Raw genomic sequence first — 12,197 nt, 5'->3', positions numbered from 1 at the left:
ACACAATTGGACGGCCAGGATGGTTAACTTTATGTATTTTAGGGAGGAGATAAAACCGGCCTGGAGCTGGATTGCTCGGCGACATTGATTTTAACATTGCCTGAGTTATTCTACCGTCCTTAGCGAGTCCAGCAAGAGAGTCCTCTATTTCTGTCCCCAGTTGGCGTGTGGGGTCGTTCGGAAGCTTTCTGTAAAACTGAGGATCATTGAGCTGGCGGTGGCCTTCTTTTAAATATTCTGATTTGTCCAGGATTACTATAGCTCCACCCTTGTCAGCCGGTTTTATTACTATGTTTTCGTCTTTACGCAACGTTTCCAAAGCCTGTCGTTCTTCGTTCGAGAGATTGTTGCGAACCGGACGTTGTTTTCCATACGCCCTTATTATGTCCTTCTGCACCGCAGATATATACATATCAAGGTGTCTGTCACGTTGTTCGCTCGGTGTCCACAACTTCTCTGACACGGTGGGAATCGTTTGTTGTCTGTCGCTGGTGTTTTCGTGGAAATACTCCCTAAGCCGGAGGTTTCGCGCGAAATTGTCCAGATCCTGAAAAAGTTGAAACTCATTGAACCCACCAGATGCTGGACAAAAAGTTAAACCTTTGGAAAGGAGGCTGAGTTCGGCAGGTGTGAGAATCTTTTGTGAAAAATTAACCACGTTTGTGTTTCCACCAGCTGTTTCATAGTTCTCAGCCGCGGACCTCGTATCGACAACACCCCGAGAAATATGAGCAGTTGTGTCATTCCCTGGAGCTCGGACAGCAGTCTCACGGTCGACAGTTTCCAACCTACCATTAGCGCTTAGCTCGGACGGTTTGGTTTCTGTATATCTGTTTGAAGCCAGCGGAATTCGGTCACGTTCTAGCTTTTTGGTCTTATCCCTGGTTACTTCCTCTCTTCTTTTTGCCTCGTAGTTTTTTAGTTCGCTCAGTTCGGCAGTAGAGAGAGCATGTAGGCGTCTCTGCTCTTCCTCGACATCTCTAAGTTCGGCAACTTTCCGTTTGCTATGATTGACGACCGTTTCTGTGAGCTTTTGCGATGCTTCTAATAATATATTATCCCAGTCCTCTTTTTCTCTCTCACTGAATGTGGACATGGAAAGTGTACAGCCCAGACGAAGACCTTTTGGAACAGTACCCTGCGACAGGTAGGACGTTAGGTGAGATGCATGAAGCTCAAATCTCACGCGTTTATCAATAATCTTCCTCACTGAGAGGAACGCCTGGGACCACGTCTGCTCTCCGCGGGCCGTACCTTTTGTAACAGGCAGTCAGTTGCTCTGTCCAGAAGCCGCCTGCTGGGCAGCCATGGCGTACGTCCGGCGGGTGTTGTAGCGTCGCTCCGGCACTGGGGGTGGCGGTGGAGGGATACTGGGTGGTGGTGTTGACGGGGCCGCGTCTCCCGAGCGGCGCCCAGGGATTCTGCTGCGTGGCACGAACGGAGTCGGCTGCCAATGGTGAAGCGGGTAGTTGAGCTCCGCTTTGAAATGTTGGGCCAGCAAACCGACGCCCTCAAAACTGGTGTGCAGTCCGTCCACGGCGAGGAAGCGCCACAGAGGCAACGATGTAAAACCATGTTCGATGTATCGCACACCGGGGCCGAGTTCTCTGCGCCTGCATAGCTGACGAACTCCGGTCTTGAATTTCGACAACTGGATGTTAAACCATCTCACGAAGCGGTGATTTGATCCTCTGCTTCGGCGATTTGGGGCACGGGAAAGAGGAAGGCTGACGCCTATCTTCTTAATTGCCGGTCGGTTCTGGCGAATCTCTTCAATGAGTAGTGTCAGTCTCTCCAGGGACGAGGACGACCCATTTCTTGCGATGTCAACTGTCCCGACGTGTACGATCAGGGTGTTCACGCTCGCAGGGACGTATTGCAGCAGCATGGGGACGTCAGCATACGTGGCGCCACAGTAAGAGATGAAGCAGGGGGCCTCTGGGTCACTTGGCGTGAAGTGGTTGTGTACGTACTTAGTAAGGGAGTCACCGATGATGGCACTGTTGATCGGATGCCTTGGATAATGACGAATCAGACGCTCTGTCGTTGGGTTCCTGGCAGCCATGTTGAGAAATTGTATTCAGTAGGGGTTCCAATGGCCCAGTTTACTAGTTTAGGTACAGTATTACGACAAACGCGACTGTTCTTTTAACGTTTATTTTGCCAACAGTTTCGGGAATGGTATTCCCTTCGTCAGGGCAGGCTTACAATGAATCCGTTTCGTCAATATAAGGACACAGAACAAGCGAGGAGGTATAATCTCCGCCCTCTAAACAAACTTGAGAATGAGGGCAGGGGACCGTATAATAGGCAGCACGACAAGTCTCAAACGGGCCGCGGCTGAACAACAACCAGAAAAAACAAACCGGGAGGTGGAAATGGTAAAGTAGTAGCAAAGAACGAGCCTGAACAGCACAGCGATAGAAGGGGCAAAAGAGCGTTAGACCCGGCTCTCGGCGCACACGGAAGCCGCTACCCCCCCCCCCGCCCCCCCTTTTTTTGCTGAGTACTTTTTTGTCCAACCTCCTGCCAGCATCCACGTTCCATTCCAAATAGACACCTTTGATATATCACCTAGACCATTGGGACCACGCGGCAGCTCCGCGGGCCGCAGACCTTTCGCGTTTTCCGCACACATGTATTATTATTATTTTTAATTTGTTAACCTTTGTATAACTTCTTGTGCTCAATTTTTTATTCTCCGTGCCATTTTTATTTTCATTTCTTGTCATTTGTTATTTACTTACACCAACATCGACTCAACTCGATAATCTCAGAATGATTTAACCTGCGTGTGCATGCAAATCTCGAAACCACATGCACTGCGCCCAACTTTATCAAAGTGCTCTCACCATGTCATACTTGTTTGGCGCCACATTTAAACAGAAGTTTTTCTTTTTCTCTTTTCTCTTCCTGTGTGTGCGTTAACATTTTCTGTGTTACATTTTCTTTAAACATTTCTAGAGCTATTTTTTTCTGCTCTTCCCTTCTTTTGTTTTGTTCCCCCCAAATTCATTTTTGCCTTCCCATTACGCGCTCGGGCTAGCTCAGTATTTTACCCGACGGACGCTGTTTTTTCACGGGAAGCTCACTGCGGGACACGGTTTTGGACCGCCTAGTATATTTATGGGAAAAGGGGCGCCAGATTGTCTGGTAGAAAGGCCCGACAGCAGAGCAAAGCGACGAAATGAAGCAAAAATACACAGAGGGCACAGTCGCAAGTTGCCGTTGCAGCGGTTAACAAGTGTGTGTTGGCCGTCTCTCGAACGCGTCCCTTGCAAGCGTCTCAGGATACCTGATACGGGCCGCCCGCTCGGACCCGGCGGCGTCTTGCGGGGGTGTGCGCGTATTTGGAAAGGGGGGGCGGGGGGGGGGGGGGTAGCGGCTTCCGTGTGCGCCGAGAGCCGGGTCTAACGCTCTTTTGCCCCTTCTATCGCTGTGCTGTTCAGGCTCGTTCTTTGCTACTACTTTACCATTTCCACCTCCCGGTTTGTTTTTTCTGGTTGTTGTTCAGCCGCGGCCCGTTTGAGACTTGTCGTGCTGCCTATTATACGGTCCCCTGCCCTCATTCTCAAGTTTGTTTAGAGGGCGGAGATTATACCTCCTCGCTTGTTCTGTGTCCTTATATTGACGAAACGGATTCATTGTAAGCCTGCCCTGACGAAGGGAATACCATTCCCGAAACTGTTGGCAAAATAAACGTTAAAAGAACAGTCGCGTTTGTCGTAATACTGTACCTAAACTAGTAAACTGGGCCATTGGAACCCCTACTGAATACTATATATATATATATATATATATATATATATATATATAAATATATATATATGTATATATATATATACAGGGCGTCCCAGCTAAAAGTAACCAAGCTTTTAAAAAAGACGAAGTGTCCTAGCCCTGTGAGACCAACTGAGGGTTGTTGCCAGTCGCGTGTCCTAGTCCGCGGTATTTTTTTTATTGTGCAAACATAATTAATTAGCAGAGACTGATTGGCTAACTTTTTAATTATTGTCTTTAGGAAGAAAGTGTCAATGCAGGAATTGTAGATCCCATAGGAAAATAACCGGTTGCGGTGTTTCCAACCAAGTATCACTGATACAGCTTCTTTTATTTGCCTTAAAAGAAAGCCCGCGAAATACAAAAAGAGCCACGTGATACGGAAGCAGTTTCAGCGCTCCCAAACGACCGGTCAAGCAACGACATATGCTTATGTTTGCTACGCTGCCCCTAACAGGGTTCGGCGTTTTGAGGTGGTGGCGAGATATGCGTCATGAAAAGTAAGCGGGCTCTGCTTTTCAAGGAAGTGAAGCGTGGCTCGCATGGAGCCCTTTTTCACGCGAAACCTCGCCTCGAGTGATAGGCATGTGGCCGTGCCGCCTAACTAGCACCGTCACGCGCTGAAGGAGCGGTCGCCCTAGCGCCCATGCGAGAGTTGCTGGCGCATATCTCGCAACCATCGCAAAACGCCGAACCCCGTTCGCGACAGCGTTGCAAAGATAAGCGAATGTCGTTGTTTATCGGTCGTCTGGGAGCGCTGAAACTGCTTCCCTATCACGTGGTTCTTTTTGTATTTCGCGGGCTTTCTTTTAAGGAAAATAAAAGAAGCTGTATCAGTGGTACTTGGTTGGAAACACCGCAACCGGTTATTTTTCTATGGGATCTACAATTCCTGCTTTGACACTTTCTTCCTAAAGGCAATAATTAAAAAGTTAGCTAATCAATCTGTGCTAATTAATTACGTTTGCACAATAAAAAAAATACCGCAGACTAGGACACGCGACTGGCAACAACCCTCAGTTGGTCTCACAGGGCTAGGACACTTCGTCTTTTTTAAAAGCTTGCTTACTTTTAGCTGGGACACCCTGTATATATATATATATATATCATTGAAGACTAACAAATTAATACATTCCAATTCCCAAAATCGTCGTCAGACACGTTGCTCCTTAGTGTAATGTGCGCAGTAAACGTTCTACAACAAACAATCATGTTTGCTGACATGGGCTAATGTTGCGTCTAACGCTAAAGAGCAGGTGCCTTAAAAACATGCTTTAGACGAATGCGTAACATGACTGAGAGAAGCCAAAGACAGTTTTGAAATTATTACATTGCCGTCATTCGTAATCAGAGTTTAAATAGAAACTTCAGGCGTGTTACAACCTCAGAAGATTAGGAGACAATTGCCATTTTGTAACAGAACCGAAAATGTTATTCCTCTCGCAATAACCGCCGCGAAGGCTCAGGGTTGTGAACGACCCCAGGTGACCCATAATAGGAAGCACCCATGAACTAGTCCTGATGGCATCCTTAATTCTTCTTGCATTATATATCTTCATTCTATGCTTACCTCCTTACTGACCGTCCTTAATTGCCCCTGTATCGTCTGCAATCTTGGTGTAATTTTCGTTGACGAGGATGTGAGCCAGAGTTTTTCATTGCGGCTTGCAACAACGTGTCCGTTTACCTCGAAGGAAGTCTCCTAGGCAGCCGCAGTGGAAATGTAGTTCCAGCCTTGCATGCAAGAGGTATTTATTAGTGCTCAAATGTACGAGGACTACAAGTGGACATCAAAGATCCGTGGTAGGTTTCAATACGCTTCGATCTTCGTCTTTAAAGTCATCCATGTACTTAGCGTCCAACGGTGCCATCATTCGTTACGGACCGCTGTGTCTTAGTCAACGTCAATAGATACAGGGATGGACGCGCAGCCAAGAACTTCACTCCCGTCCACGATGTTGAAGGTGATTACAACGTCGCCATCCTGAAAACAGGAAATGAAATTTTGAAAAACAAGTAAGTGAGGTGGTCAAGGGAAGCAAAAGCGCTTGAGGGACTGCTGTCTGTATTATCATTTTCCGTCAACCATTCTGTGATGTCTAAAGTCTGGACAAAAAGAACTACAGGAAGGCCACTGCATGCACGAAGTCAGTGTCGTGAAAAAAATCTGGCGGCAAACACGGCATGAAGATGCGCCTGAGATAAGGATACACTCGAGATTCAAGTTGGCGATCATGCTCCACAGACCACTACTCAATGCGGCCCTTAAGCGAGTTTGGGTAGCTTTGCAGTTATCTTTGCGACCGAATAACCCACAAATAGTTGCCAAACCATTGGTACAGTGGCGCCACCGTATGCTTAAGTTTAAACGCGCCTAAACCTCATTGTCTACACATCTCTTCAAAGCCTTAGCTGGAAGCTAAGTGCGCGAACATTTTAATTTATTTAAAAAGAGGTGCATTGTCGAATTTTTGCAGTGCATTGGAATTTAATCATTTCCATTGACTCCTCAAATGCGTTGGGCGCGAAGGATTATTTTTAGTGCTTATTGTCAACAAGCAGATAAAATGTGTCCTTGCATAGGCCAACCCCATGAGGTTGAGTTTCTATTTTTTTCGCAAACATTAAAAATAAACTACAATATATTTCCAGCCAGAAGAAATCAGTTTTACTTCAACGCTTAACGGGGTGTCCTCGGACCGGCTTGTTACAAGCAAGCAAGGTTTACACAGTGTTGACCTCAGGCACACTTTCAGAATGTCGTGTGAGAGTGCTCCATTTTCGGTTCACCAACCCTTTTGCCTTAAATTAAATCTTGTGCTTATCCTCGGCTGCACTCACCCCAAAATAGTTCTTGGCGTCTTGGCCCTTGGGCAGGAGGAACGACAAGTATGTCGGGTAAACGCCTGGTTCCACAGGACAGATGCTGCGCCATCCTTTGCTTAGTTCCTTCTCCTGTTCTGTCGTGACGTCACATAGCTTCAACTGGCTGCAAGCAGGATGTGATTAAGGAGACGTAAGAAGCGTTACTACCGGGCCAGCCATGGAAGCCCGGGTGGAGCCGTTCGCCTTATGCGCACGGAACCCACGACACTGTCGCCTACTGCAGACAGCAGTAGTTGTGATTCATTTAAGAATAATAAGAAAAGGAAGGAAAAGATTTTTGCTAATCTCGGCATCGGCCATCGCTACGGGAAACACCTGAGCTGGGGCAGCGGAAATAAAGAGATAGCAGGCAGACTGGAAAAAAATGGCTGAGGCTTAACTTGGTTAAGCCTGGAGAATGCGAAGCATCATCGTGTCGCGTAATTTGGAGGCGCACAACCACAGCGACGGCGCGAGGTGGGACCCCGTTTCTCCACTGTCGTGACGTCATCGTGTCACGTGGTGTGGCATCATCGTGTCACGTGATTTGGAGGCGCACAACCACAGCGACGGCGCGAGGTGGGCCCCCGTTTCTCCACTGCCGTGACGTCATCGTGTAACGTGGTGTGAGGTCATGTATCACGTGATTTGGAGGCGCACAATCACAGCGACGGCGCGAGGTGGGCCCCCGTTTCTCCACTGTCGTGACGCCATCGTGTCACGTGGTGTGACGTCATGTATCACGTGATTTGGAGGCGCACAACCACAGCGACGGCGCGAGGTGGGCCCCCGTTTCTCTACTGTCGTGACGTCATGTATCACGTGATTTGGAGGCGCATAACCACGGTGAAGGGCTGAAGTGGTAGCTAAAGTAGTATGCTTCGCATAAAATGAAATGAAAGAGGTGAGGAGACAGGCAGAAATGATAGGGAGAGAAAGGTACAATATATAAGTGTCCAACAGCGGCATGCGAGGCGTGTGCCAGCAGCATGGCGTCGACTACGGCCCAAGAATATGCCGTCCTCCTCGACCATGAGCACACCGCCTCTATACCTTGTCGTCACAAGCAAATGCACTAACCGGTTTCGACATAGGCACTCCTAGGAACTCTAGGGAGGTACTCCACAATATATAAAGCCCGCGCCTGGCGTCAGTGTGTGGATCCGTTGTTTGTGTGTTTGCATGCATTCGTCGCAGTGTGGACTTGTGATGTAGACTCCAAGGAGCTATCTTGTGTGAATTTTCTCGTGAACGCGCCTCTCCCTGCGGTCTGAAATTACATGTGCGTAACGTAATTAAAATATCTTGTGTTTTTTGGTCCTCCTGATAAAAAAGTACACAGAATGATTACTACATTCGTATCAATGCGAAAGCATGGATTTGTACTACGTAAAAGACAACGATAAGCGGCAGTGCCGCGGGACTCAGCGCTCGCGCTAGGCAGGCTCCGAACAGACAAAGGAAGTGCCCGCGGTCTATTTCGCTCGGGGTTGGTACCCATTGGATCAGTGCTTAAGCACTAAAGGGCCTCTGAGCGTCCACTCGAGGCTTTGGTTGGGCTTTTGTCCGAACTCCTCGCGACTGATATGAGAACCTTCAAATGATCCTGCAGAATTGACCGAAATATGTTCCAAATTTCAAGAAATCTTAGTCTGTTTATGCTAGGCAGCATAGAAGAGGAACAGAAGATGTGAGTCATGTATCAGTATATTCCACCAACCAGCATAGTCCCATACCATGCATTTATTGCCACTACATTTAATACTAATTACTTCAAATACGGTTACTGTTTTTATGCCTAATATTTCTGAGTACAAACAGTAGGAGGAACAAGGCACTGTAAAAGTGAACTGTGCGCAACTGCAGTTATATTTCACTAATTGGCCCCTATTACCATGCTAGTACTGCTATTACTACTACTGTCTCTTACGCTGCTTTTCCTTATATTACCAGTACCATTCCTAATACTACCCCTTCAGTAGTGGTCACGTGGTTTGACCGGTAGTAAGTTTTGTACTCCGTTATCGCTGCACAAAAAGCGCTTCCCGTGAGAGTCGTGGCTGGCTGCTTCAAGCATAGCATGGTAGCTCACTTACCATGGCATGGCGCTCGGATCGCATGGCAGCTTTTCGCCGTCAGGCTTGGCGAAGGACACCTGCAAGACCGGGTGCTGGCCAACAACTACCTTGATGAGAACCAAACCATACATTTCAAGCTCCTCGCCGAGCTTTGCACCTTTGACAGTGATGGCCAGGATCACGACAGGCTTGTCCTGCCCTGAAAAGGAGGGCGAAATACGTATGGTTCAGTTATTCGCGAAATAGGCTGGTCATTGAAACAAAAGCAGTGTTATTAACCCAGAACTCGGCTCTTACAGCTCTTGCAGGGGACTAAATTGGTGCTCAATAGGCTTTGTCTGTTCTACTCTAACATTGTTAGTAATTCATAAAATTCGAGTATGTTTTCTTCAGATATGTATTGCCAAGTGATAGGCACGCGAGAAAGCAGGAGCTGCAACTTTTATATCTAATGCAACATGAATTCTCCTGCTCAATAAAACGTTACATCAAAGAAGGCTAAATTTATTGAAACTTCTTGTACGTAGTAACCCAAGTCTCCTGACAAGCTGGTCAGTATAGTTTTACTATGTTGAATGCAATTGCCGATAAACTTAAAAAGCTACTTCGAGGAAAACTTAATCCTATTTTTTGTATGCAGGGAAAATCGAGTCATGGCTTGCTTTGTTTATGTTGGTGTTTGCCCAACATCGAAAAATAAAGTCGTGGCTGAGGAAATTCAGTTTAAAAAATTTTCCCACCACTTGATTCAATCTCGAGATCAGCGCTTAAAAGTGAACGGCCATGTAGCCAAGCACCTGGGATCTGAACGGAAAAAACTGCTTCGATGCACTGCAGTTTACTTGGAAAATATGCCGCTGGTAACTACAACTGTTGCATTTATGGCATTGCCTAGCTCACAAAATCTTCGTTTCGAGCTAAAGTAGTGTCTTTGTCTTTTGAAAGCCCTAATATTAAGATACAGGCTAACATCAATTTCTTCTCAGTGTCTCTTTAAGACACTTTTTAAAATAAGTTATCCTTACCTTCACTATTGGCTCTGAAAAGTTCACTATTCGAAGATATGTCTCATGGCGAACATAAAGGATAGCGAACTTTTTTTGATGTTATTGCATCTTTTTCTAGCAGACACGATTTCTATTGACACGATTTTTGCCGTAGGTTGTGCCACAGTTTTGGAGTTAAATGCAAATCCCGACGGAGGCTTCGTTGCATTATATATTTTTACTTTCTGATATTCACTTTGTCGAGGGCATCATTAACAGAGGTAAAGCAAACGCCAAACAGCTGTGAAGCTGAACCAAATTCTTTTTAAAGCCGATGACGGTAGGACCAGGAAAGCAAACTGATGAGAATTCTCTTGGCCATACATGGAGCCACAAATTTGCTTTGGTATCCGTACTCGTGGAAAGTTACCCGAAGTCCGCAGGTGTGCGGATTGCGAGCATTGACTTTGGGGGTTCTAAACTCGATGCCCTAAACGCTAAAGTTACCCTGAACACTACGTGAGAAGCTATATCAAAGCATCCTCTTGTCATGCAAGCCCACAAAGCTTACATGCTGTAGTTCAGCCCTTCCTAACAGTATCAATCAAAGTCAAATTTTTTCACTGCCACGAAGGATTCCAAATATTCTAGGGAAGTTACTTTTTCGATTGAGAATGCTTCGATCTGTATGTGTGTAAAAGAATCTTTGATCGCTGGACACTATTACAAGAAAGTTGCGTGTTCAAAACAGTGAGACTAACAACATTTGGAAGTCTAGAAGAGGGAACTCTTCTAACGGATAACTCTTATAACGGATAACTCATATAACGGATAACTCATGAAATAAGCCGAACTATGTCACGAACAAAATAAACAGCGTAAACAGCCATCAACGCGCGTCATTGCACATAAGGTTAAGGGCATACAGACCCGCACTTTAACTACTTTAAAACAACCAGGAAGCTAAGCTTTACTCGCGGCGGCTAGGATTGAAAGCTGCTGAAAAGATTATATTACTAGTTACCAGGGCATTGCGTCACCGGAGGGAACTGTACGTCGGCTACCGCCGATTGAAGAACAGTCGCAAGGACAAAAATTGTTATGGCGAGCATTTCAGATGCGGTTCTTTGGTAGAAAGGCGTAGCTCCTTCGAACCGGCTTTTAAACCACAGAACAACGTCCGCATCAAGAACATAATATTTGTTCACTTGATAAAGGCCACAGATTTCGAGAACACGTGGACTTCAACTTGTCTAATCAATGCCAGAGTGGCCGACGAAGTAGAGATCAAGCTGTCAGGTTCAACTGACATAACTAGGCTTTTGAGATGACTCTGGAATGTCACATGTCGTAAACATAGCCGTGGTACTCCGTCCAAACTGTCTCATCGGCCAAAAGGCAACCGTAATCTTAGGTTTTTTAATTATTTCTTATCTTTGTCTTTCCTAAAGTGGAGGTACCAGAAATATGCATGACGATATCATGGTTATGTGTCAGGGCTGTCTGGAATTTCCGGTTTCAATGTGCGCAGTACCGCGCTTAGTCGGACAACGCTGAATGCCAGACCTGTTTTGACACATGGTTTATAATCATGTCTCTAAAAGTTTCATTTTAATGCTGCAGAAGCAAATTTATACTCACTCATGACAGTTAATTACTCTTTGGGGGAAAAAAAGTCAGTCATTCTGACAGCACGGTCTCTGTTGACGGTTCATTATCTAACAGAGTGTGTTTTTTTTTCTTCTTTTAGCGCAACCTAGCGGGTGAGGCATTTCTGTCTGTGTTCTGCGAGCTTTACTCATTTATTATTCATTCACTCTGCTGGCAGAGCCGGAAAAACACCTGAACTATCTTCGGAAACAAGGAAAAACATAAAAAGAAGCAAGGGAACAATAAAGCTGCGAGTGCATATGAGATTTCTCCTAATAATAATAACAATAAGAAAAAGCGTTGGTATGTCGAAAGTGGCAGTACCCGCAATTTTATTGCTGCTTCTCATTTGTTAGCTGAAATTTCGCGAGAATTATGGTTACGAAAGTGAATACAATTCCATGTGCTCTACACATACACGCCAACGTAGTGTTCACATTATGCTTTTTTCACGCCGACCGTACAAGAAAGCGTAGTCTTTGCTCCTGAGAAGCACAGCAGAAATAATCAGACGTCGGCTACATAAGGCGTTTATTATTTATTACTATTTATTTATAAAAAGAAGGTGTTTTGTCCGCTAGCTGGGCCTTTCTATAGGTAGACATGTTTCGTGGATGTCTGGAGAGACGTAGTTGCTCGTGGCAACAAATTAGTTTATGGGGTACGCACTTCCGAAGCGAGTAACTCTACATCTTGGAGTTATGATCCATCAATTACAGCGAGGGATTCTAAAAGGGCTCTAAAGGGGACATTCTGGGCAGGCGCAGTAGCAAGCGCCGTTAAAATCGCAAAGAAAACCTATACAAATGCTGTACACAAAGGACTCTACCAAGCAGGC

The 12,197-nt window shown here is 45.9% G+C and overlaps 2 protein-coding genes across 2 annotated transcripts; both read right to left on the bottom strand.

The window, feature by feature from the left end:
• Nucleotides 1-1,146: 1,146 nt before the first annotated feature.
• On the bottom strand, nucleotides 1,147-2,065 carry LOC149330370 (uncharacterized). The gene has a single exon (XM_089559410.1). It carries the CDS (start codon nucleotides 2,063-2,065, stop codon nucleotides 1,271-1,273), a length of 795 nt encoding a protein of 264 aa, XP_089415536.1. The 3' UTR covers nucleotides 1,147-1,270.
• A 3,437-nt stretch (nucleotides 2,066-5,502) lies between these two features.
• On the bottom strand, nucleotides 5,503-10,870 carry LOC149330369 (uncharacterized). The gene is made up of 4 exons (XM_089559830.1): nucleotides 10,734-10,870; nucleotides 8,742-8,922; nucleotides 6,622-6,769; nucleotides 5,503-5,764 (listed from the first exon to the last, which is right to left on the bottom strand). The coding sequence occupies exons 1-4, from the start codon at nucleotides 10,819-10,821 to the stop codon at nucleotides 5,675-5,677; spliced, it is 507 nt and encodes a 168-aa protein (XP_089415956.1). The 5' UTR covers nucleotides 10,822-10,870; the 3' UTR covers nucleotides 5,503-5,674.
• Between the last annotated feature and the right edge of the window lie 1,327 nt (nucleotides 10,871-12,197).

The sequence above is a fragment of the Amblyomma mixtum genome, chromosome 9 (assembly GCF_055824585.1).
Source record: "Amblyomma mixtum isolate Tamu chromosome 9, ASM5582458v1, whole genome shotgun sequence".
In the NCBI taxonomy this organism is placed as follows: domain Eukaryota; kingdom Metazoa; phylum Arthropoda; class Arachnida; order Ixodida; family Ixodidae; genus Amblyomma; species Amblyomma mixtum.
The sequence above is the reverse complement of the archived record's forward strand: the minus strand, read 5'-3'. Positions and strand labels throughout refer to the sequence as shown.